We start from the raw sequence: 27,793 nt of genomic DNA on the forward strand, positions 1-27,793 counted from the left end.
AACTTAGTAGTTGATATTGACAGTAAAAAGTCATTGTCGCAATTGTTAGATATGAATTCAAACCATAACCAAGCATGCATCACTATAGCTCTTGTCTCAAAGTAAGTGTCACGACCTGTCACATCACGCTGGAGTTTTTTGGTGTTTTCCTGTGTGTAGTGTCTTGCGCTCCTATTTTGGTGGCTTTTCCTGTTTTGTTGGTATTTTCCCGCCGCAGTTTCATGTCTTCCTTAGAGCGCTATTTCCCGCACCTGCTTTGTTTTAGCAATCAAGACTATTTCAGTTGTGTGGACGCTATCCTTCTTTGTGGGGAAATTGTTGATTGTCATGTCAAGTGTGGATGTACTTTGTGAACGCCGTCTGCTCCACACGCCGTAAGTCTTTGCTGTTGTCCAGCATTCTGTTTTTGTTTACTTTGTAGCCAGTTCAGTTTTAGTTTCGTTTTCCATAGCCATCCCTAAGCTTCAATGCCTTTTTTAGGGGCACTCGCCTTTTGTTTATTTTTGGTTTAAGCATTAGATATGACATCTACAAAGCAATTAGCTACCTGCTGCCACCTACTGATATGGAAGAGTATTACACGGTTACTCTGCCGAGCTCTAGACGGCACCGACACTCAACAACGGCACTTTATTTGCAGACTATAATTACTGGTTTTACTATATTTTTAATCCAAATAGGTGAAATTAGATTATCTCCCACGGCACACCAGACTGTATCTCACGGCACGCCAGTGTGCCGCGGCACAGTGGTTGAAAAATACAGGTCTAGAGATCGGCATATGGGAGAGAAGTGTATGGTCAGAGAGTGTTTGGGCCTTTGTGTGTGTGTGTGTGTGTACGTGTGTGTGTGTATATTTAGTCTCGTCTTGTCTTGTCTCATACTAACAGTGGTACTATTGTATTGTTAGTGTACAGGAGTTTTTCTTTTTTTTGTTTGTATGGTATTGTTCTTGTATTATATTGTTTATGTGAAATATGGAATGAGTGAGAGGGGTTGGGATATTATAAGCATCAGCTTCATCCAACCCCTTTTCAAGCCTGGCATAAATGTCTCTGCCAAAACGTAAAAAAAATGTGTTGTTGTACTGGGCATGTTTGAAATAAATACTTCAATTCAATTCAATATCAGTAGGTGGCAGCAGGTAGTTAATTGCTTTGTAGATGTCGGGAACACGGTTTGTCGCGATCACAGTATGCAGGAGGCAGCGTGCAGGTAAAAAGGTATCTAATGCTTAAACCGAAAATAAACAAAAGGCGAGTGCTGCTAAGAAAAGGTATTGAAGCTTAGGGATGGCTATGCAAAACAAAACTAAAACTGAAGTGGCTGCAAAGTAAACAAAAACAGAATGCTGGACGACAGCAAAGACTTACAGCGTGTGGAGCAGACGGTGTCCACAAAGTACATCCGTACATGACAATCAACACCAAAATAGGAGCGCAAGACAAGAACTAAAACACTACACACAGGAAAACAGCAAAAAAACTCCAAATAAATCACAGCATGATGTGACAGGTGGTGACAGTACACCTACTTTGAGACAAGAGTTATAGTGATGCATGGATGGTTATGGTTTGAATTCATATCCAACAATTGCGAGAACGACTTTTTATCGTCAATGAGTTTAATTTTTTTATGTTTTCTGCTCCCGGTGTGCCTCTGGATTTTTTCAATGAAAAAAATGTGCCTTGGCTCAGAAAAGGTTGAAAAACAACGGGCTGCAGTATTGCAACACATTGTGGGAAATGTATATAAAGCGGAAGTTAGTGAAACGCTAATTTTCTGCGATTAATAAATCAACAATATTCATAATGCCGACGACGTGTGCCACTGTCAACTGTCACAGTCGAGGTGGAAGGAGTAAAACGAGCTTGTGTCGCCTTCCTAAGCGTATTTCTGGACAAGCGGAAGCGGCTGAAAAGAAAAGTTAACGGCATGGATTGTTTCAATCAACCGAGATGTGACGTGCTGATGGACGTCATTTGTTCGGACCATTTCCAGTAAAACAGAAAATGAAAAACCAGCCCAACTTTGCATTAACTTGGTGTGCTTGGTCGAATAACTTTGAAAGTAGTTTTATTGGTGAAAATAGTCTTATGCGAACTGTAGCCTCCACATAAAACAAAAGTGAAGCGACATGAGAACATTCTCTCAATGCTGCCTTACATGACATTAAATGTGTTATCCGTGATTATCCAGGGTGTCAAACTTCTGTCGGATCTTTTGACGACACAATGTCCACTGTGTTTATACAGGTAAACATAAACATCACGAACCCATCCACAAACAGAGCTATCTTGCCTTTTATTTTGAAAGTCATTCCAGGTGTAAAATGGGTTGGGTAGAAAAATTAAGTAGTCAAATTTCCACTGAATAGTAATATAAATATTACGTGCAACTATCGTGAACGATGACGCTCGCCCTTCAAAATGGATATCGGCATCCACATCCGGTAAAAATCTGAACCCCTCTATATACTTTATATTAGGGGTGTAACGGTGTGTTTATTTTAAGTACGGTTTCCACACGGTACACATTAAGCGAGGGACAGGAAGTGTACAGTAAGTGCCTCTCGATATAGTCACGTGACTACTCCGGAAACAAATATAGTGCAACCAGCAGCGATAGCGCCAAGGAGAAATCAGAGCTTGAAAACCGATACTGTTGTACTTCTTGAAAAAGAAAAAATTAGATATGATTTAAGATTTATTTTCACAATTTTACAAGATGAAAGTCTGAAAATTATGAGGAAAAAGTTATAGTTTTACATTTTAATTTTACAAAAATTTTATTACATGAAAAACGAATAACTTGATCAGAAAATGTTGGCGGAATATAAGGAAAAAAAGTGAAAAATAATTAGGTAAACAAGTTAAAATTGTGCAAGATGAAGTCACAATTTTATGGGGAAAAAATTCACACTTTTAAAAAATTTTATGAGGAAAAAAACAGTACTTCCACGCTTTACTTAATGAAAACATATACTAACGTTTTCAATGGGAAAAAAAGTCGGTTTATAACCTAAAAAAAAATAATTTGAATTTGCAAGCAAGAAATTACGAGCAAAAACAAAATACTTAATCCGAAGAAAAAAAAAGGCGCTTTTTGGGAAATCAGTTGCAATTTTACAAAATGAAAGCACATTTTTAGGATCATACTTTGAATGCTATTGTTTTATATTTAATATTACCCCAAAAATCTGAATTTTTACAATTTTTTGCAATTTCAAAAGATGAAAGTTGTAATATTATTAGAATATGAATCAGAAATTTATTTTTTCAAATTTGAGAATTGTATTTTAACCGCAGTGAGTGTGCATTTTCTTGTAAAAATTAAAAAAAATTGACAATAAATTAATGCAATTTTACAAGATGAAAATTGTAATATGAGAATAAAGACGCAATTTGACAAGAACAAAATATAAAGGTATATTTATTTTTTAAATTTGAGACTAGTATCTATTACTTTTTTGCAGTTTTTCACGTTACAAAATCGTAAAGGCGAAATCTAACCTTAAAGCTGAGGTACGTGCCGAAGCGTGATTTTGGCGTACTGTTCTGTTACACCCCTGATATAAATATATGTATATAAGTTAAACATGGCGCTTATGTTATTTTTTTTCTTCTGCAACATAAAGAAAAAAAGAAGCTATGACCACTTTATTCACAAACAGCTAAGATCTCTGACAGATTCATGCGTCACAACCTGAATGTGTCCTTAATAAAGTGCATGCAATAAGAAGCGAACGGAGATGTCGGCCAATCATACATCGCGATGGACTGCAGTCACATTCTGAGCGTTAAATGCATGGAAAATTATAAAAAGGAGAACAAAGGGGGGAAGGGGGGGACTGGGGGGGATCAGCTTATAATAATAAAAACACCACACTGGTGGTGGTGGTGGGGCGGGGGGGTCCGCAGCTCACATTCCACAATGTCCCTCCATGTCACACACACATTAATATGAACATGATGGGTTTCTATTTAAACATATCAAAGTGCCCATTTTACCAAAAAGTTTTCCTGAAGTATTCAATTCATACCAAAAAGGAGGGAGGTGGCGACGGAAAATTCCCAATAATCCGTCCTCGCCGCTTGATTCCGCTTGTGTCACAAAAGCAGTTTCTCATCGGACGCCTCTGTCCCGAGACTATCTGGGAGAGAAGAAGAGCACAAAGTTATCCGGCCAAACAACAAACACTGGTGCTTAAAAAAAAGGCTGCCGCCATGTTGGTCCGCTTTCATCTGTCGTCGTCTCTCGGGAAGTCCAGAGATCCTAGGCTGCCGAATCCCAGGCTTCTGCTCTCGCTGTCGAACGTGAGCGTCTCCCGGTCCTGACGCTCCAACAAGTGCTTGATCCTTTCCGAGCGGTCCTTCTGGAGGGCAGCCAGTTCCTCTTCAATCTGCAAAATCAACACAAAAATAACACATTACAAAAAATAGGGCTGGTTGGTTTTTTTTGCAGTACTAAAATATGCCAAGAGGGGGCTCTAACGAGCACCGGATGGGGAAAACATGTATCCTGAATGGTCAGCATTCAGCTGCTTTATGGACCTCTGCGTGCGCTTTAAAATGATGCTACTCAGCTATTTGTGTCACAGCCAGGGCGCGTTCCAATGCGCCCTCATCTTTGCGCTCTGCTTGCCGCGCCTCGGGACGCGCCCACGGCTGCGTCACGCCTACATGCCGGCAAGGCTGTGGGCGATCAGCAATCAGCGCACCTGGACCTGATGAGAGGGAGCTGTATAAAGGACCAGTGGACCCAAGGATCCAGGCGGGAACTTAGTTTCTGAATGGTGTACCGTAAGCCGAAGCCTTATGATCTCTTCCTCTGTTTCTGATTGATTGATTGAGACTTTTATTAGTAGGTTGCACAGTGAAGTACATATTCCGTACAATTGACCACTAAATGGTAACACCCGAATAAGTTTTTCAACTTGTTTAAGTCGGGGTCCACTCTCTGTTTTTTCCCTCCATGTCTGACGTCCTTGTTTGTTCTCCCGCAGTGCCTTCCCGAGTCTCCCCGTTGTGGTCTCTTGTCGTTCCGTGTTTGTGATTTGGACTGCCTTCCTCGATCCTTGACCCCTACTCGGACACGGACTACGCTGCCTCGCTCCTACCCTCGACCCCCTTGTCTGTTCACGGACTGTCCTACTGCTTTGTCCTTCCTCTCGCTCTCCTCAAAATCACGGTAATACACGACAATCAATTGCACACATAGTCTTGTATTTTGGTCACACACTCCATTCTATTGTTTAGTAGTATTGTTTGTTATTATATATATATATATATATATATATATATATATATATATATATATATATATATATATATATATATATATATATATATATATATATATATATATATATATATATATATATATATAATTGAGCTTACTACCCCCTGGTGTCTTTGCCGTCATCTCCCTCTGTTAAAACATAACAGTAAGTTCCCGCCTGGATCCTTGGGTCCACTGGTCCTTTGTACAGCTCCCTCTCATCAGGTCCAGGTGCGCAGATTGCTGATCGCCCACAGCCTTGCCGGCATGTGGGCGTGACGCGGCCGTGGGCGCGTCCCGAGGCACGGCAAGCAGAGCGCAAAGATGAGGGCACATGCGCCCTTGGCCGTGACAATTTGTGTAAAAAATTTTTTAAAAATCTGATATTATTTTACACAGAACTCCAAAAATGGACTGGACAAAATTATTGGCACCCTCACGCTTTTAGAAAATATAACTGAAATCAATCGCTTCCTGTAACCATCAATTAGTTTCTTACACCTTGCTACTGGAATTGTGGACCACTCTTCTTTTGCAAACTGCTTCAAGTCTCTCAGATTTGAAGGGTGCCTTCTCCCAACTGCTGTTTTTGGATTTCTCCACAGTAGTTCTATAGGATTTAGATCTGGACTCATTGATGGCCACTTCAGAACTCTCCAGCGCTTTGTCTTAAGCCATTTTTGTGTGCTTTTTGAAGTATGCTTTGGGTCGTTGTCCTGCTGGAAGACCCATGACCTCTGACGGAGACCCAGGTTTCTGACAGTGGGCCCTACATTATGCCCCCAAAATGATTTGGTAGTCCTCAGATTTCATGATGCCATGCACACAGTCAAGGCATCCGTTACCAGAAGCAGCAAAGCAACCCCAAAACATCAGTGAACATCCACCATGTTTGACTGTAGGAATGGTGTTATTTTCTTTGAAGGCCTCAATTTGTTTTCTGTAAACAGTTTGATGATGTTCTTTACCAAAAATCTCCACTTTAGTCTCATCTGTGCACAGGATGTTCTTCCAGAAGGATTTTGGCTTCCTCAGGTAAGTTTTTGCAAACTCCAGTCTTACTTTTTTATGTCTCTGTGTCAGCAGCGGGGTCCTCCTGGGTCTCCTACCAAAGCGTCCCTTTTCATTGAGATGGCGACGGATAGTGCGAGCTGACACTGTTGTACCCTGTGTCTGCAGGTCAGCTTGAATTTGTTTGGAAGTGGATCCATGTTCTTTATCCACAATTCTAACAATCCTTTGTTGCAGTCTTTCATACATTTTTTCTTCCAGGTCCAGGGAGGTTAGCTACAGTGCCATGGGCTTTAAACTTCTTGAAGCTTCTAGGCTGAAGCTTAGAGGTGACATAGCTTTCGCCGCTGCTGCTCCCAAGCTCTGGAACGACCTACATCTGAGTGTTAGACAGGCCTCCTCTCTTCCTGTTTTTAAATCTCTCTTAAAAACATACTTTTATTCCATGGCTTTTAACACTGAGTAATATCCGTCCTGCTATGGCGCCCCATAATACACCTGCTGTGAACATGTTTTTTATGTTCTATTTATTTTAGTTATTTATTTTTTATCGTGCTCTGTTTGTGTTGTGTTTGCTCGGTTCTTGTATTATCTTTTAACCTGCCCATAGTACAGCACTTTGGCTACCCCTGTGGTAAATTTGTGCTTTATAAATAATGTTGATTTGATGACATTGCGCACAGTAGACACAGAAACATTTAGATCTCTGGAGATGGACTGGTAACCTTGAGATTGCCCATGCTTTTCCACAAGCTTGGTTCTCAAATTTTTTGAGAGTTCTTTGCTCTTCTTTCTTTTCTCCATGCTCAGTGTGGTACAAACAACACAAAAGTTGAGTCAACTTTCCTCCATTTCAACTGGCTGCAAGTGTGATTTCTATATTGCCAGCACCTGTTACTTGCTACAGGTGAGTTGAACTACAAATTAAAGGAGCATCACATGCTTAGAATAAAACTATTTCTTACAATTTTGAAAAGGTGCCAATAATTTTGTCCAGTCCATTTTTGGAGTTCTGTGTAAAATATCAGATTTGTTTTTTTTTTTGTTGTTCCAATACAAACAAAAGAAATAAATAGAGATAAATGCTTTAAAATGTAATATCGGAAATGATCGGTATCGTTTTTTTTATCATCGGTATCGTTTTTTTTGTTTTGTTTTTTTTGTTGTTTTTTATTAAATCAACATAAAAAACACAAGATACACTTACAATTAGTGCACCAACCAAAAAAAACTCCCTCCCCCATTTACACTCATTCACACAAAAGGGTTGTTTATTTCTGTTATTAATATTCTGGTTCCTACATTATATATCAACATATATCAATACAGTCTGCAAGGGATACAGTCCGTAAGCACACATGATTGTGCATGCTGCTGGTCCACTAATAGTACTAACCTTTAACAGTTAATATTACTCATTTTCATTAATTACTAGTTTCTATGTAACTGTTTTTATATTGTTTTACTTTCTTTTGTATTCAAGAAAATGTTTTTAATTTATTTATCTTATTTTATTTTATTTTTTTTAAAAACAACCTTATCTTCACCATACCTGGTTGTCCAAATTAGGCATAATAATGTGTTAATTCCACGACTGTATATATCGGTATCGGTTGATATCGGTATCGGTAATTAAAGAGTTGGACAATATCGGAATATCGGATATCGGCAAAAAGCCATTATCGGACATCCCTAGAAATAAACATGTGACTACCAAAGCATTTGTCATTTCAAACATTTGACAGAAATGCAGGGGTGCCAATATTTGTGTGTGTGGAGATAACAAAAAACAAGACATGCATGTGTGTGTCCCCTTTTGGGGCACTAATGATTGTAACCAATGAAATCTGCCTAGCAACAAGGGATAGCGCAAACATGTGACTTGAGCTGGAAAAAGAATCTCAGCAATGTAAGTTCACGTCGAGCATTTTTTGCCATTTGCTAAATGTGACAAAGTTAACCGGGAGGACTGTTTTTAAAAGTATTCCCACCGACTCTCCCTGTGCTTTAAAACAAAAAAAGGGAATTGCTAATTATTTTATTGCGCTTTGGGGCACTAATTATTATGCCCTATCAAATCTGCCTAGCAACAAGTGACAGCACACACATGGAACTTGAGGACGTAATAAAAAAAGATTACTTTTTGGGTAATTCAAAGTACAAAGTTTGTATATATTTCATTGACAGTATTTCACTATGACTTTTATTTTGGTTCCTACCTTCTGCTCAAGGTGGGCCCTGCGTATGGAGACCTTCTGCTCCAGTTTCTGCTGCTCTCTCTCGTGTTGGGTCTCCATCTGTGACCTGGTCTTCCTCTGGTAGGCGTCCAGCAGCTCCATCTCCTGCTTCAGTTGCTGCTTCAGAGCCTGACTCTCCGTCTCCTGCTCGGCTTCCAATCTCATCTGGGCAAAAACAAAAAGCAGCGGTGACCCATAGGATGAAATATGCCCACTCAGCTTTAGTTCCTAGTTCAAACATTGCTGTACTGTACACATAGACATGGCATAGCAAGCCAACAACGACTCCTCCTACCGCTTGTGACGCCATCATCTCATTGATGCTCTGCTCGTACTGCTCCGCCAGCACCGCCAGCTTGCGGGTCTGCTCCTCCTTCAGCCCCTTGAGGATGCTCCTGTGGTCACCTTTGGGAGATACCTCCAGCTGATGGTTGCGAAGAGCTTTGTACTGCTTGTTCTGCACCTTGCAAGTGTCCTGGAACTGTTTCTTGATCTGCATCTCCAGCATCTACGGAGAAACCAGCGGTAAAAGTCAAGGCCGGGTGTCAGTCGGCATGAGTCGGTGTTGAAATCAGGAGGCACCTTGAGGTCCCTGGGCTGCTGACGCTGCTCCATTGTGTGTTTCCGCTGCAGTTCCTGCTGCCGCCGGTTGTTGTACTCCTCCTGGTTGTCCAGCTCCGTTTGGTGCTGCAGACGCATGAGTTCCACGCGCAGTTTTTGCAGCATGTGCAGCTGCCTGTGCTCGAGGTCCTGGGTGCCCTCGTCCTGCCGGATTATCAGGGCGTGCTCCATCTCCTTCTGGGTCCTCTTCTTGTTCAGCTCCTGATGATGAACCATTAAGAGAAGAATTTAGATGTTTTAATGGTGGCTGACAGCTAATTTGGCTCCTTGGACGGAGGCTCACAATGTTCGTCTTCAAAGAACCCTGTCAGATTCAGGAATAGGTACCGAAATCCGGTACCTTTTATTTTGGCACCGACCAAATCCCACCGAGCGCCGATTCACGTAAAATCCTAAGGTAACATGTAACGGTACCTGGGTTGCGTGTGGCTTCACACCCGGTTTCCGACTTTGCACTTCAGCATTGGGCGATCACTCCAGCAGCACTGAGAGTGGACTCAGCCAAACTACCTCTAGGTCAGTGGTTCTTAACCTGGGTTCGATCGAACCCTAGGGGTTCGGCAGAGCCTCTGCCGCAGTCAAGACACACCCGACTCATCGTGTAAACAAAAACTTCTCCCTGTCGGCGTATTATGGACACCCCCAAACAATGTTCCCTCTAATTTTCCATATGTGTGAGCAAACGCAAAAACTCCTTGAGCATTCATGTGGAGCACATGTGAACGACGTCAGACGTGTACATGCACTGTGGTCACACCTGCAGCACACCTGTCGCAAACCTGACTAAATAACAAGTTCAATGTTTTATTATTGTAATCAAATCACAGCAGTCATTTCCATGAGATTATTTTCTAATATAAGTGTTTTGGCCCACTTACAATGACTATAACATATTGTTTTTCATGAGCTGTGTACTAGTATTATATATCTGGGTGGGGGTCCTGCTTTGGAAATAAAGTGCATCCCTCTCAGATATCACATTTAGTTCCCACTAAAACATTCACATGTTGCACAATGAGATGTAAACATGGGATCATGTGTACATTCCTGTAACTTTCCGTTTGTAAAATATATCTTTATTAGTATTTTTTAATATAATAACATCATTTTATGATTACGGTTCGGGTTCGGTAAATGCGCATTTGAAACTGGTGGGAATCACTACCTCCAACAAGGTTAAGAACCACTGCTCTAGGTAATGTTGCAATTTTCAATTCCAAAAAAGAATCTGACTTTTAAAAAAAATCGCTCAGATGCAAGTGAAGTAAGGCTCCACTTTTCCAAAAATGTGTAAGTTTGATGCTAATATATATTTGCTTTGCTATTGGTATGCTACTGATTAGCATTAGTGATTTTACATGGCGATTTCAACACCTCCAAATGTGTAAATAAAAAGGTAAACTAAGATGAACGTTACAATTTAACAGCTGGTGTCATAACTGCAATACTTACAGTATTAATAAGTTTTAGAGCGCAACAAAAGATTAGCTTCATCAAAAACTATACACCTTTGGATTCTCAACTGTAATTCATACTTGTAAATTAAACTGAGAAATGTGACAATAGAACAATAGTGCCTGTGGTCAAGGCTCATATCGTTCAGTTTCGCTCCCACACCAACGGCACAACATCATTTTTACTTCATAAAATAGATTTACTGGTAGTAAGTAAGATACCAAAAGTTCGGAAATTGACACCTAGCCCATTTTGTGTAATCGGTGTTGAAAGCCGGTACTATTTTTCAGTGAGGCGCAGTGATATCTAGTGGGGAGTGGCGCGGTTTTGGTCACATGGACCAATCAGGTAGCAGCTTTATTCTAACAACATACCTGCTATGGCGACGACAACATCCGAGAGTGAAGAGGAACGAAAGACCTCAAAAGTTAGAAAAAAAGTGCGTAAAGAGGAAAATAAAAGATGCTATATGCATCTTTCATCTGTGAACAATGAGGACGTCCAGCACTTCACTCGGACACGGTGGGACACATACAGAAACTATTTAAAACAGTGGCTTTGTCTGCAAGACCAGAACAAGCATCTGGCAGAAATCTATAAACATTGCTCGGATGTAGATTTTGACGCTATTCCTGACGACGCTGGGTTTCACGCAACATGCTACCGACGTTTTACAGATAAATCTGCATTGTTTTATGCCGAGAAAAGGACCGCACGGGCGGTGGGAGAACCATCTGCAGCCGCAGGTCAGTCAGCAGGCACGTCTGAAACTCCCCGAAAGAAACTTCGATCTCGTTCAGGTTTGCCCGTTGCTTCTGCCGGCCCCGTCCTGCCAGCCATCTGTATAATTTGTCAAAAAGTGGAAAAGTACACTCGTGTGGGAGGAAAACGCCAGAGGGATCAACTCACACAAGCAGAAACCGTGTCGGCAGGTATGTGACACACACACACACACACACACACACACACACACACACACACACACACACACACACACACACACACACACACACGTGTGTGAATCTATAGTAATAATGTTACAGTACATAGCGTAGGATTGAAAGAATGTGTTGTTACTTTGTAATAACCAAATGGACCATTTATACACTGTCAGAGTTAAGGGGAGACCTTGGAATTTAAAAGTTTGAGAACCACTGGCCTAGAAAAGGAAGCCCCACCCATCCCCCCATATACCTTCACACCACAGCCCCAATCTCTCTCTCCCCCCCACACACACACACACGCACACACACAGTTGGCTGACAACTTACTCCAGTACGTGGTCAAGATAGCTCTGCAGCACAAGTGTACAAGGATAGACTTTGTCATTGACCAGTATCCAGAAATCAGTATTAAAAACCTAGAGCGGTCACGGAGAGCTGAGGGTGGTACACAACAGGTGCAGATCTATGGACGGGATCAGAAGGCACCCACACAGTGGAAAAAGTTTCTATCTAATGGGACCAACAAAGCAGCACTGGCAGAATTCCTCTTTGTTGCATGGCGAGATGCTGATCTCACCATTTTGGGCAGGGACTTCAGCTTGTACATAGCACATGGAGAACTGTGTCACTGTGTTACTGTGAAAGAGGGTTCACAAACTGTCAGTGCTGTTCACGAACTGACATGTGACCATGAGGAATGTGACACTAGGGTGTTTTTACATGCACAGCATGCTGCACAAGAACATCAAACTGTTGTCATCAAAAGCCCTGACACTGATGTGGCAGTGATTGCTGTAAGTCTTCAAAGAGCTTTACAGTGTAGCTTGTATTTTTTCACGGGAGTAGGCAACAGAACGAGGATCATAGACGTGGCTAAGGTGGCAGCAGCTCTTGGCAACAGTGTTTGTTCTGCACTCATTGGCATCCATACCTTCACAGGTTGTGACTCGACCAGTGCCTTTCATGGCAAGGGCAAAAGGAAGACATTTTCTCTTGCTTGTCAGAAAGACGAATACCTGACTGCGTTCTCAAATCTGGGCAGCAGTTTTAACCTTGACCAGTCTACGTTCAAAACACTGAGCAAATATGTGTGCCACCTGTATGGACAGGCATCTGCCAAAGACGTGAACGATGCAAGATACAAAGCATTCTGTATGGCATCGTCAGCTTTGCCAGAACTGTCCATTCCCCCAACAAGTGATGCCCTCCACCAACACTGCAAAAGGGCAAACTACCAAGCAGCAGTAATGCGACATTCCCTGACTGGTATGATGTGTGCCCCTTCACCCATTGGCAATGGATGGTACATTGAGGATGGGGAGTTAACAGTAAGATGGATGACTAGAAATCCTGCCCCAGATAGTGTGCTGCAGGTAGTCCACTGTGGTTGCAAGACAAGCAAATGTGAAACAGAAAGATGTTCATGTATGTCTGCAAAAATGTCTTGTACTGATTTATGTCACTGCCAGAACTGTGGAAATGTTTCAAAGGAAACAGAAGAAAGAGGTGCATGGGATGATGACACAGATGAAAGTGATATTGATGAGTAATTACGCACCATGTCACCATGTAAAATTTGCCACTTTTGTTTCTTTATCAAGATGTTTGATTATCGAGATGCCACACTGCCATTTTAACGGTAAAGCTTAAATAATGTCTGTATTACCTTTTTTTTCAAATTTGTTTTGGTCTTTTGTGTGTGTTTGTGTGTGTGTGTGTGTGTGGGGGGGGGGGGGTATAAATGACACATGCTGTGAAACAATTTGCTACTTTAATAAATATTTATCATATTTTATACCAATTTGGGCCTTTACTGCATCTATTTTAATCTTGTCCATTTTTGCCTTATTCCAGTTTTGGGGTGCATGGTAATATTTTGCTAGATTTTAAGCCACTTTTGGCCACGGTGTGTTACTTCTTTTGTACCTTTGATTACATAGAAGTTTGTGACATTTTTTTAATGTATGATACATAAGCTTTTAGCTAAATTTAATAAGTGTGTGCTTCATTGTGCTGGGGCAAATCACTTCAGTTGAATCGTTTTTTAAGAAATTTGCTACATTTCATGATCTAAATTCACATATGAGTATACTAAGGCACCAATATTTGTTTCAGATGTTAGGTATATGTATTTATGATATTTGAGAAAGATTTTGTGTTGCCAAAATGAATAAGACATATTTTACAAGCCAAAACTGCAGCACAAGATTTTCGTTTTTTGTGATTTACCTCTATATACATTTCTGGCTTGTGACAAAATTTGGCTAGGTATCATGTTCTGAACTTTTAACCCAAAGTCCAGAAGGGTATTATCTATGCAAAAATGCATTGAACAAGTTGTGCTTAGACGTGGGAGCGAAATTCATTTTCTAGGCACTTTTTCTCATGTCAGCTCACCGTCTACAAGACATAACTGGACAGCAGTTATGTTCCTCTTATTTTTAAATGTTGTGATACATTTTTTTATTTTATTATCAAAAACAAATCATATTTATTAACACACACAAAAACATCGAAAACTGGTATTGTTGATTACAGATATCGATTCCCAGGTACTGGTAATTGGTACCGTATCGGTTCAAATGTGAACGGTACCCATCCCTACTTATATTGTAGATCAAGTGTTTTTGTTGTAGGTCTTTTAAGAAGTGAATATTAACAGCAGAGCTGAATATCTGTAAAAGCTGTTTCAAGGGATCTACTGAAAATAATCCTTGGGTCTTCTGAACACAGAGTATCTTTGATAGGCATTTTTGCAGTGGATCTCTTAATATCAAAAGAGCATTCTGTGGTTAAGGTTCTACAGCAAAACACGAGTCAAAGATCCTCCATAAGGAGCGCTCTGCTTTTCGGATCTACTGCAAAAAACAGTAAAGATCCCTTTTTATACAAGGGGTATTTTTTCAGTAGGTTAAATTAGATCCCTACAAACAGTAAAGTTCCTGACATATAATAGATCTTTGACTAGGGTTTTTGTATTAGATCCCCCAAAAGAACAAAGTTTCTGATATAAAATACCTTCGACAAGTGTTTTTAAATTAGATGCCTACAAACAGCAAATTTCCTGACATATAAAAGACCTTTGACTAGGGCTTTTGTATTAGATCCTCAAAAACGGAAGTTTCTGATGTATAAAATACCTTTGACTGGGGTTTTTGAATTATATCCCAACAAAAAGCAAAGTTCCTGACATATAAAATATCTTTGACTAGGATTTTTGTATTAGATCTGCAAAAAGAGCAGTTTCTGATATATAAAATACCTTTGACTAGGGTTTTTGAATTAGATCCCTACAAACGGCAAAGTTCCTGACATATAAAAGATCTTTGACTCTGATTCTTGTATTAGATCTCCAAAAACATCAGAGTTTCTGATATATACAATACCTTTGACTAGGGTTTTTGTATTAGATCCCCCAAAAGAGCAAAGTTTCTGATATAAAATACCTTTGACTGGGGTTTTTGAATTAGATCCCAACAAAAAGCAAAGTTCCTGACATATAAAAGATCTTTGACTAGGGTTTTTGTATTAGATCCCCAAAAACAGAAGTTTCTGATACCCAAAATACCGTTGACTGATGTTTTTGAATTAGATCCCTGCAAACAGCAAAGTTTCTGACATATAAAAGATCTTTGACTAGGGTTTTTGAATTAGATCCCCAAAAACAGAAGTTTCTGATACCCAAAATACCGTTGACTGATGTTTTTTAATTAGATCCCTACAAACAGCAAAGTTCCTGACATATAAAAGATCTTTGATAGCGTTTTTGTATTAGATCCTCACAAAGGTTAAATTAGATCCCTACAAACAGCAAAGTTCCTGACATATAATACATCTTTGACTAAGGTTTTTGTATTAAATCCCCAAAAAGAGCAGTTTTTGATATATAAGTGAAGTGAAGTGAATTATATTTATATAGCACTTTTTCTCTCGTGACTTAAAGCACTTTACATAGTGAAACCCAACATCTAAGTTACATTTAAACCAGTGTGGGTGGCACTGGGAGCAGGTGGGTAAAGTGTCTTGCCCAAGGACACAACGACAGTGACTCGGATGGCAGAAGCTGGGATCGAACCTGGAACCCTCAAGTTGCTGGCATGTCCACTCTACCAACCGAGCTATACCTTTGACGAGGGTTTTCGTATTAGATCCCTACAAACGGCAAAGTTACTGACATATAAAAGCTCTTTGACTAGGGTTTTTGTATTAGATCCCCAAAAAGAGCAGTTTTTGATATATAAAATACCTTTGACAAGGGTTTTGGAATTAGATCCCTACAAACAGCAACGTTCCTGACATATAAAAGACCTCTGACTAGTGTTTTTGTATCAGATCCTTCTAACCAGCAAAGCGTTGGTGACGTATGGAGGATCTTTGCCATGAGTAATGTTGACGTACAACACATACCTCTCGCAGTTGCTCCTGTTCAAACTCCTGCTTCCTGACCAGACTGCGGCGTCTGAGCGCCCGGCAGCTGCGCTCGTAGACGAGCCTCTGCTGGGCCAGCAGGTGAGCTTCCTCCTCAGCCTGAGAGCGCTGTATTGTTTCTTTGTGCCTGGACAGACGCTCATGCTTCTCCTCCTTGGGTGTGCAAGGGTCCTCGCTCATTTCCTACATCAACATCATCATGGTCAGAGGGTGCAACAGAGACAAGAGAAAGTGAGGTTTGTATTCAGGTGTTGAAAGTGTTTGGAGTCCATGTTTACTTCTTTGATCTTGTCCTTGCAGAGCCTGTACTCCTTCTTCTGGCTGTCCAAAAAAGATGTCAGTTCTTTCTTTTGCTGAGCAACAATCTGTTGCTGGATTCTCCTCTCCTCAGCCGCAACCGATTTCATCTGTGAGGAAGACGTCACATTGTCACTTTGTCACTAGAGATGCCGATAAATGCTTTAAAAATGTAATATCGGAAATTATCGGTATCGGTTTTAAAAAGTAAAATCAATGACTTTTTAAAACGCCGCTGTACGGAGCGGTACATATCCGGTGAAACACGGACGTAGGGCATACTTGCCAGCCCTCCCAATTTTCCCGGGAGACTCCCAAAATTCAGTGCCCATCCCGAAAATCTCCAGGGGCAACAATTCTCCCGAATTTCTCCCGATTTCCACCCGGACAATAATATTGAGGGCGTGCCTTAAAGGCACTGCCTTTAGCGTCCTCTACACCTGTCGTCACGTCCGCTTTTCCTCCATACAAACAGCGTGCCGGCCCAGTCACATAATACATGCGGCTTTTACACACACATAAGTGAATGTAGGGCTGCAACTAACGATTAATTTGATAATCGATTAATCTGTCGATTATTACTTCGATTAATAATCGGATAAAAGAGACAAACTACATTTCTATACTTTCCAGTATTTTATTGAAAAAAAAGCAGCATACTGGCACCATACTTATTTTGATTATTGTTTCTCAGCTGTTTGTACATGTTGCAGTTTATAAATAAAGGTTTATTAAAAAAAAATAAATAAATAAAAAATGCCTCTGCGTATGCGCATAGCATAGATCCAACGAATCGATGACTAAATTAATCGCCAACTATTTTTATAATCGATTTTAATCAATTTAATCGATTAGTTGTTGCAGCCCTAATATTTTTTGGCCCTCTAAATGCTGGATAATTGACACAAAAATATCTAATAACAAATATATATTAAAAGGTTATAATCTGACCGTAACCAATGAAAAAATACAGGCACTAATACAGGTACTAAGAACATAAATATACAAATGTAAAGGATAAATACTGGAAAGGATAAAAATTATCCTTTCCAGTATTTTATTGAAAAAAAACAGCATACTGGCACCATACTTATTTTGATTATTGTTTCTCAGCTGTTTGTACATGTTGCAGTTTATAAATACAGGTTTATAAAAAAACAACAAATAAATAAATAAATAAAAAATAATAATAATAATAAAAAATTGCCTCTGCGCATGCGCATAGCATAGATCCAACGAATCGATGACTAAATTAATCACCAACTATTTTTATAACAGCCATACAGGTTATTGCTCAATCTCGCGAGGCTGAACGCCACTTGTCCCTCTAAGAAGTTCGGACGCCGATTTTAATCTATTTAATCGATTAGTTGTTGCAGCCCTAAGTGAATGCAAGCCATACTTGGACAACAGCCATACAGGTCACACTGAGCCACACTGTGAACCCACACCAAACAAGAATGACAAACACATTTCGGGAGAACATCCGCACCGTAACACAACAGAACAAATACCCAGAACCCCTTGCAGCACTAACTCTTCCGGGACGCTACAATATACACCCCCCGCTACCACCAAACCCCGCCCCCTGAACTCCGCCCACCTCACTCCCCCTTCCCCACCTCAAACCCGCCGCCCCCATCTCCCGAACTAGGAGGTCTCAAGGTTGGCAAGTATGCTCTAGTACAGTGGTCCCCAACCTTTTTGTAACTGCGGACCGGTCAACGCTTGAAAATTATGGTATGGTTTTTTAAAAAAATTTTTTTTTTTTTTGGTCATAAAAAAATACAATCACGTGTGCTTACGGACTGTATCCCTGCAGACTGTATTGATCTGTATTGATATATAATGTAGGAACCAGAAATATTAATAACAGAAAGAAACAACCCTTTTGTGTGAATGAGTGTAAATGGGGGAGGGAGGTTTTTTGGGTTGGTGCACTAATTGTATGTGTATCTTGTGTTTTTGATGTTGATTTAATAAAAAAAAAAGTTTTTATTTTTTTTAAATTTCTTGTCGATCCACGGACCGGTACCGGGCCGCGGCCCGGTGGTTGGGGACCACTGCTCTAGTATACTCTGGACTTAAGCTGTGTGCCTTCATTGTTTTTGTAGCTGTTGTTTTGAGGCATGTTTAAAAAAATAATGCACTTTGTGAAAGTCAAAGTATAGTATTTCCCATAGTTGTAGTGGGTATCGGGATTATCTGAAGGAGAGCATGTCCCAAATTCCAAGCTGCTGTTTTGAGGCATGTTAAAAAAAATAATGCACTTTGTGACTTCAATAATAAATATGGCAGTGCCATGTTGGCACTTTTTTCCATAACTGGAGTTGAAGTTGTGCTCTTATTTTGGATACCTTGTTTTTGATTGATTGAAACTTGTATTAGTAGATCGCACAGTACAGTACATATTCCGTACAATTGACCACTAAATGGTAACACCCGAATAAGTTTTTCAACTTGTTTAAGTCGGGGTCCACGTTAATCAATTCATTGTTTAATGCATCCAGCGGGGCATCACAACAAAATTAAGCATAATAATGTGTAAATTCCACAACTGTATATATCGGTATCGGTTGATATCGGAATTGGTAATTAAGAGTTGGACAATATCGGAATATCGGCAAAAAAGCCATTGTCGGACATCTCTAATTGTCACCGAGCAGGACTCTGACTTTGTCCTCCCCCCTCTGGCGGTTACCTCCTTGTCCGTCTGAGTGGCGTGGCGTTTGGCCAGCCTCTCCAGCTCAATGTAAGTGTTGTTCGTCTGCGTCTCCAGTTCCTTCTGCAGCCGAAGCCTGTGCTCGTCCATCTCGGCCTTCAGCCTGTTCTCCAAGGCGATCAGCTGCTTCTGGTGCTGCCGCCGCATGCGCTTGTACCCAGACATCTGCTCCCGCAGCTCAAAGTTCTGCTCATGCTCCTGGATCTACCTGATGACCTGCAACACCACACAAACAAGCACAGCCTTGGTCTTGCAGTCCTAGTCCCCCCGACATGGATTCAGTCCTGCACAGTAGGCCAGCTGTGAGACGTCAAGCATGTCTTAGGTCACAGGTGTCAAACTCAAGGCTGGCCCGCCACATCATTTTATATGGCCCACAAACACCTGAAAACAATATGCGTCAAAAAGCAACTTTATATTTTTTTTACATTTTCACAGAAAAAAAATGTTTGTACGGCATGAAATTGCATACATTTTAAACTTTAATAGTATCCAATATTGCACCACATTTTTTGTTCAAATAAAAATAAATACTTCTGCCTGACTTCTGATTACAAAGCAAGCACTGTAAAAATGACAATAGATTTTACGGTAAAATGTACGGTAGTCTATACAGCATATTACTATAAATTTAGGGGTGTAACGGTACACAAACATTTCGGTTCGGTACGTACCTCGGTTTAGAGGTCACGGTTCGGTTCATTTTCGGTACAGTAAGAAAACAACAAAATATACATTTTTGGGTTATTTATTTACCAAATTTGCAAAATCTTCCAACAAAAATATTTTTCTTAGTGGAATATTTGATGTGAAGTAATCGGAACCTTGGATAGATCAATAATTCATAATAACATTGGTTTTGATTCAATAATATGTTTTGAGCAATGACAGTTTGAAAGAAAAAAACCCAGCTTTGTTTTATTAGTCAACATTGCAACTTTTTCTAAATTACATTTAACCTTTAAGCTTTTTTATTTCACTTTTGTTATGTTTTTGTTTATTTCAATAGTATTTTTAGAATGTGCCGTGGGCCTTTAAAACATTAGCTGTGGGCCGCAAATGGCCTCTGGGGCACACTTTTGACACCCCTGCTATAGATAATAGAAAATTAAATGTGATAAATCTATGGATAAAAAGCAGAGCCTGGCGACGCATGCGCGTTTATCATAACTCTCTCGCTCTCTCTGTCTCTGCCCCTACCTCACCAATGCTGCTGCGCGCACAATTTGTTTTGTTTTTAACCCCTTCTTAACCCTGAACGTACATTGAAAATACACGCAACCCTAACTCAAAATGCAGGACATTTGAGGACATGTCCTCCGCAAAAGAGGACATGTCCGGTGAAAAGAGGACGTATGGTCAGTCCCTCCCTGAATGTTGCAATTTAGTTTGCCAAATATGTAAACAGTCATTTGAGTTGGATGTGGAAAAAAATATATAGGCGTTTTTTTGATATTCTGTACAATGAAGTCAGTGTAAAACTAACCACACTAAAAAAAAAAGTACATTATATATACACATGAAGTGCACATACATGTAGGAATCACGTTAGATTAATAATATAATTTGGAATAAACTATAGCTCGGTTGGTAGAGTGGCCGTGCCAGCAACTTGGGGTTCCAGGTTCGATCCCCGCTTCTGCCAACTTAGTCACTGCCGTTGTGTCCTTGGGCAAGACACACCTGCTCCCAGTGCCACCCACACTGGTTTAAATGTAACTTAGATATTGGGTTTCACAATGTAAAGCGCTTTGAGTCACTAGAGAAAAGCGCTACATAAATATAATTCCCTTCACTTAATGCTAATGTATAATGGATTAGCTCATAGACAAGCTAACTCCAATTAGCATGGCCAATCGCATTTACACTGCATATAAACAATACTTGACAATAAACTTCATATCTATGGACAATTTACAGTCTTCAATGAAGCTAACTTACATATTTTTGGAATGTGGGAAGAAACTGGAGTGTCCGGAGAAAACCCACACATCACGTGACAACATACACACTCCACACTGGGATGGCCAAAAGGAGGTTCAAAGACACACACAACGTAATTAGACATTATTGTCGATAGTAATGTCAAAAGAATTAGGGTAGTTTACACTTGCTTGAACAGGAAATGCATTAATTAACTTAAAATACCTTTCTCTTTAACTCCTCACTTTTGCCGGATGTCAACAAGTTTAGGCGCGCGACCAGCTGCATTGATTCTGACAGGCAATTTAGACACTCCTTTGTTTGTTTTTGTTTTTTCAGAATAAAGCAATGAGGAAGGTTTTATGATATTTGAGCGGGTTTTCAAAGTTATTACAGACAAAAGTACATAAATAATATACCATATTTACTGTATAATCCTTCATATAATACATTACTTACATTTGTTTTCATGTTAAAAAAAATGTTTTCATGGGGGAAAAAAAAGAAGGAAAAAAATTATTTTGAAGGTGTGGCGGCAGTAATATTGTCGTAAATACATTTAGGATAAAAGTTAAAACGGAGGTTCAAAGACACACACAACATAATTACACATTATTGTCGGTAGTAATGTCAAAAGAATTAGGGTAGTTTACACTTGCTTGAACAGGAAATGCATTAATTAACTTTCTCTTTAACTTTCTCTACTCACTTTTGCCGGATGTCAACAAGTTTAGGCGCGCGACCAGCTGCATTGATTCTGACAGGCAATTTAGACACTCCTTTGTTTGTTTTTGGTTTTTCAGAATAAAGCAATGAGGAAGGTTTTATGATATTTGAGCGGGTTTTCAAACTTATTACAGACAAAAGTACATAAATAATATACCATATTTACTGTATAATCCTTCATATAATACATTACTTACATTTGTTTTCATGTTAAAACAAATGTTTTCATGGAAAAAGAAGAAGGAAAAAACTTATTTTGAAGGTGTGGCGGCAGTAATATTGTCGTAAATACATTTTAGGATAAAAGTTCAAACGGAGGTTCAAAGACACACACAACATAATTACACATTATTGTCGGTAGTAATGTCAAAAGAATTAGGGTAGTTTACACTTGCTTGAACAGGAAATGCATTAATTAACTTTCTCTTTAACTTTCTCTCCTCACTTTTGCCGGATGTCAACAAGTTTAGGCGCGCGACCATGCAGCTGTATTGATTCTGACAGGCAATTTAGACACTCCTTTGTTTGTTTTTGGTTTTTCAGAATAAAGCAATGAGGAAGGTTTTATGATATTTGAGCGGGTTTTCAAATTTATTATAGACAAAAGTACGTAAATAATAGACTATATATACTAGATATTTATTCATATAATACATTACTTCAATTAGTTTTCATGTTAAAAAAAAAGAAGGAAAAAACTTATTTTGAAGGTGTGGCGGCAGTAATATTGTTGTTTTAGGATAAACGTTAAAAAAAAGGAAAATGTCCATCTTGTGGACAACAGAGCGGACAGAGAACAATAACAAACACTTTGGTGGTGTTTCTTTATTATTAATATTACTAATATTAGTTAAGAATTGATTAAAACAGTACAGTAATTTAAACAATGAGCTCTGAGTATGTGCTTTTACTGCCATCTAGTGTGTCACTCTGTGTGGTACAAAACAATCAATACATATTTTTGAAATGCTGTAATATTTTTTTAAAGTTGAGGTTGCCAGACACATTTAACATTGATAATGAGATAGGCCAGCGACCCCGAAAGGGACAAGTGGTAGAAAATGGATGATGATTCAATGCTATTGAAAGAAACATTGGCTTCAAAACAGCTTAATGAAAAAGCTGCTGTAAATTCAGGCATTGTAATAATGTCCATCAACCATCTTTATGATTAACACATGGTTTCATATCATTTCATTTAAGTACATTGTATATAATTATTGAATACGATTAAACCCGCAGGTAAGACCACTAATTTGGTGTTAATATTCGAGTGGGCGCGGGCTCCTCTGTAGTGGAAAAGTTGGGGCCCTGAGGTCAATGAGGTTAAGAACCCCTGCTCTAAAGTACAAAACCCAAAACCAGTGAAGTTGTCACGTTGTGTAAATGGTAAACAAAAACAGAATACAATGATTTGCAAATCCTTTTTAACTTATATTCAATTGATTAAACTGCAAAGACAAGATATTTAATGTCCCAACTGAGAAACTTTAATTTTTTTTGGCAAATAATCATTAACTTAGAATTTAATGGCAACAACACTTGCTAAAAAGTTGTCACAGGGGCATTTTTACCACTGTGTTACATGGCCTTTCCTTTTAACAACACTCAGTAAACGTTTGGGAACTGAGGAGACACATTTTTTAAGCTTTTCATGCGTAATTCTGGACTTGTCAGCCCACAGAACACTTTTCCACTTTGCAGCAGTCCATCTTAGATGAGGTCGGGCACAGCGAAGCCAGCAGCGTTTCTGGGTGTTGTTGATAATTGGCTTTGGTTTTGCATCATAGAGTTTTAACTTGCACTTACAGATGTAGTGACGAACTGTAGTTACTGACGGTGGTTTTCTGAAGTGTTCCTGAGCCCATGTGGTGATATCCTTTACACACCGGTGTCACTTTTTGATGCAGTACCGCCTGAGGGATCCAAGGTCACGGGCATCCAATGTTGGTTTTCAGCCTCGCTGCTTACGTGCAGTGATTTCTCCAGATTCTCTGAACCTTCTGATGATATTACGGACCGTAGATGGTGAAATCCCTAAATTCCTTGCAACAGCTGGTTGAGAAATGTTGTTCTCAAACAATTTGCTCACACATTTGTTGACAAAGTGGTGACCCTCGCCCCATCCTTGTTTGTGAACGACTGAGCATTTCATTGAAGCTGCTTTTATACCCAATCATGGCACCCACCTGTTCCCAATTAGCCTGTTCACCTGTGGAATGTTTCGAATAAGTGTTTGATGAGCATTCCTCAACTTTCTCAGTCTTTTTTGCCACTTTTGCCAGCTTTTTTGAAACATGTTGCATGCATCAAATTCTAAATGAGCTAATATTTGCAAAAAAATAAAGTTTCTCAGTTGGAACGTTAAATATCTTGTCTCTGCAGTCTATTCAATTGAATATAAGTTGAAAAGGATTAGCAAATCATTGTATTCTGTTTTTATTTACCATTTATACAACGTGCCAACTTCACTGGTTTTGGGTTGCAGAATTATTGAATATGATTAAAACCACGAACGAGTAAGATTTCTAATTCGGTGTTAATATTCGAGTGGGCGCGGGCTCCTCTGTAGTGGAAAAGTCGGGGGCCCCTGAGGTCAAAAAGGTTAAGAACTAGAGATGTCCGATAATATCGGACTGCCGATATTATCGGCCAATAAATGCTTTAAAATGTAATATCGGAAATGATCGGTATCGGTTTCAAAAAGTAAAATGTATGACTTTTTAAAACGCCGCTGTGTACACGGACATAGGGAGAAGTACAGAGCGCCAATAAACCTTAAAAGGCACTGCCTTTGCGTGCCGGCCCAATCACATAATATTTACGGCTTTTCACACACACACGAGTGAATGCAAGGCATACTTGGTCAACAGACATACAGGTCACACTGAGGGTGGACGTATAAACAACTTTAACACTGTTACAAATATGCGCCACACTGTGAACCCACACCAAACAAGAATGACAAACACATTTCGGGAGAACATCCGCACCGTAACGCAACATAAACACAACAGAAGAAATACCCAGAACCCCTTGCAGCAATAATAATAATGCACTTTGTGACTTCAATAACTTGAGTTGATTTATTTTGGAAAACCTTGTTACATTGTTTAATGCATCCAGCGGGGCATCACAACAAAATTAGGCATAATAATGTGTTTATTCCACAACTGTATATATCGGTATCGGTTGATATCGGAATCGGTAATTAAGAGTTGGACAATATCGGAATATCGGCAAAAAAGCCATTACCGGACATCTCTATTAAGAACCCCTGCCCTAAAGTATACCCCACTATGAGAAGATGTGCTTTTCTTCAGGACAATTCATGTTTCCCCGCGACGAACCACGGGTCGCCAAGTGGCGGCGGCACTCGTGCAGCCTCCAGCCAGCACGATGACTCTACACCAGTGGTTCTTGACCTGGGTTCGATCGAACCATAGGGGTTCGGTGAGTCGGCCTCAGGGGTTCGGCAGAGCCTCCGCCGCGGAGGTCAAGACACACCCGACTCATCGTGTAAATAAAATCTTCTCCCTGTCGGCGTATTATGGATACCCCCAAACAATGTTCCCTCTAATTTTCCATATGTGTGAGCAAACGCAAAAACTCCTTGAGCATTCGGTGGAGCACATGTGAACGACGTCAGACGTGCACATGCACTGTGGTCACACCTGCAGCACACCTGTCCCAAACCTGACTAAATAACAAGTTCAATGTTTTATTATTGTAATCAAATGACAGCAGTCATTTCCATGAGATTATTTTTTAATATAAGTGTTTTGGCCCACTTACAATGACTATAACATATTGTTTTTCATGAGCTGTGTACTAGTATTATATATCTGGGTGGGGTTCCTGCTTTGGAAATAATGTGTACCCCTTACAGATATCGCATTTAGTTCCCACTAAAACATCCACATGTTGCACAATGAGATGTAAACATGGGATCATGTCAGTGACGTGCAGTCAGGGGAGGCAGGTGAGGCGGGGCCTCACGTGCCATCATGGAAAGAAAAAAAATGTAAAAAGAAAAAATATATATTTAATTGTTATATGTATCCAGTGATTATATTATAAAGTTATTTTCCATTTAACTTCACCCGTTTTAGATTATTTTTATTCAAAATCGCTGAATTTTCACATTTGCCGTTCAGATACTGAGAAGAGACTTGCGGTGAGTCACCAGCCAGTTGAGCCTCACCATGGATTGCACAATGACTCGGCTAACTGCTAGCCTGCTGTGCAGTGAGACCGTATTGCTATATGAATTATACTATACATGTCCATAGTTTAGTTAGCTGAGGTATATAATGTACAGTGTATTTTCTCAACAACTGTATGTGTGTAACGTATTTCTTGTGCTGAGCAATCATAAAATGGCTGCGGAGACGCACTGGGTGAGGCTCGCAGTAATCCCGCCTCCTGGTGGTAGAGGGCGTTAGTGATCCCAGGGATCATTCTTGCGACTACTCGGCTGCAGAGTAAGTGACAACAAGCAGCAACAGTTAGCAAGTCAAGTGCAGCGTTTATTTTTTCCTCTCGCCTGGACTTTTACCATGGACAATTACATACCTAAAATAAAACAGTTTTCTAAACTGGACTTTCAATCGAAGCAGGAGGTAATAATTAAAGGATCATCTCCATCGAGACAGAGAGACTTTTAAAACTGAAGAAAGATAAGGACGACTTCTATAAACAAGTTATCGATGCTTTTGTTCAGAAGGAGCGGCGCATGGACTTCATTTATAAGTAAAGGTAAGACCATAATAATGTTTTTTTTATTAAATGTGCTTTTTTTGTGTGCTACAGTTTGTATGTGTAAAGTTAAAGTTAAGTTAAAGTACCAATGATTGTCACACACACTAGGTGTGGTGAAATGTGTCCTCTGCATTTGACCCATCCCCTTGATCACCCCCTGGAAAGTGAGGGGAGCAGTGGGCAGCAGCGGCGCCGCGCCCGGGAATCATTTTTGGTGATTTAACCCCCAATTCCAACCCTTGATGCTGAGTGCCAAGCAGGGAAGAATGCTGGTATGAGCTTTTAAACACAACCCGTTAACTGCTGCCAATCAAATGGTGAATAAGATACTCTTTAGGGTTCATATGTTTGTAAATCTGACTGTGATGAAGTCAGTGCCTCACCAGCCATGAACCTCACCGCACGTCACTGGATCATGTGTACATTCCTGTAACTTTTCGTTTGTAAAATATATCTTTATTAGTATTTCTTTAATATAATAACATCATTTTATGAATACGGTTCGGGTTCGGTGAATGCGCACATGAAACTGGTGGGGTTCGGTACCGCCAACAAGGTTAAGAACCACTGCTCTACACAGTCGCCAACTATTTCGACAATTATTGCCTGTGGCGACATTTCTACGACGATTGAGAAGCTTGAAAAAAAATTAAAAATGCGAGCCGCAAAACTTTGTAGTCGCATGAAAACGTCGATGAGGGTCCGGGTAAAAGTGCGAGTTCATTTTTTTTTTACGCCTGGGGTCACGATGACAAACCAGGAAGTGGAAGGACGCAGGATTTGAACACGGGTGACGAATGCAATGGAAGGAAGCTGACAATAGGGGGAATCACATCCATTAACAGGATCTGGTTGCCATGACTACAGATGGATGTAGTCATGGCATGGCGTGTGTGTGTGTGTGTGCCTCCCCCCTCCAGCCACCCCCCCATTCCTCGCTTCCTCACCCCCTGCTGCCAACACACACACACACACATTACATATTTTGTCATTTCTTGGATGCAATCAATGTGTGTGTGTGTGTACCAAAGATGCTGACGTGACGTTGACGGTGTGTTCGCGGGTCTTGCAGCAGCGTCGCCACCGGCTGTGGTGAGAAGTAGGCCGCAGCTCTGGCCCGCTGGAGTGCCCGTGCACGGCCTCATCCCTCACGCAAGCATGCTCCTGCAGGGGGAAGGAAAAGGAGCAGACCGCGGTGGGGCCCGACGCTTCTCAGGTCCTCTCGTATGGCCGCCGCCGCGAGTTCCCGATGTCCCTGAATGCAGCACACGTCCAGCCTCACGCGCATCCTTTTCCCTCTAGCTTCTGCCAGGCGTCCTTTTTTTGTGGCCGTGAAAAGGGCATCGCCAAACAAAAAACGCCAAAAAAAAAAAAAAATTAAAAAAAAA

General features: G+C 40.3%; 1 protein-coding gene across 4 annotated transcripts; it reads right to left on the reverse strand.

Moving 5' to 3' along the window:
- Positions 1 to 3,645: 3,645 nt before the first annotated feature.
- On the reverse strand, positions 3,646 to 27,741 carry LOC133639021 (serine/threonine-protein kinase TAO3-like). 4 transcript variants are annotated; one of them, XM_062032079.1, is made up of 9 exons: positions 21,144 to 21,226; positions 20,937 to 21,013; positions 18,975 to 19,211; positions 16,255 to 16,383; positions 15,956 to 16,159; positions 9,111 to 9,350; positions 8,824 to 9,036; positions 8,511 to 8,693; positions 3,646 to 4,402 (listed from the first exon to the last, which is right to left on the reverse strand). In XM_062032079.1, the coding sequence occupies exons 3-9, from the start codon at positions 19,158 to 19,160 to the stop codon at positions 4,241 to 4,243; spliced, it is 1,317 nt and encodes a 438-aa protein (XP_061888063.1). In that variant the 5' UTR covers positions 19,161 to 19,211; positions 20,937 to 21,013; positions 21,144 to 21,226; the 3' UTR covers positions 3,646 to 4,240. The 4 variants fall into 4 exon arrangements, with proteins under 4 accessions (XP_061888063.1, XP_061888066.1, XP_061888064.1 ...); XM_062032082.1 differs by lacking the exons at positions 20,937 to 21,013; positions 21,144 to 21,226 and adding an exon at positions 27,432 to 27,741; XM_062032080.1 differs by lacking the exon at positions 20,937 to 21,013 and having other exon boundaries at positions 21,144 to 21,244.
- Positions 27,742 to 27,793: the final 52 nt, after the last annotated feature.

The sequence above is a fragment of the Entelurus aequoreus genome, linkage group LG21 (assembly GCF_033978785.1).
Source record: "Entelurus aequoreus isolate RoL-2023_Sb linkage group LG21, RoL_Eaeq_v1.1, whole genome shotgun sequence".
Taxonomy (NCBI): domain Eukaryota; kingdom Metazoa; phylum Chordata; class Actinopteri; order Syngnathiformes; family Syngnathidae; genus Entelurus; species Entelurus aequoreus.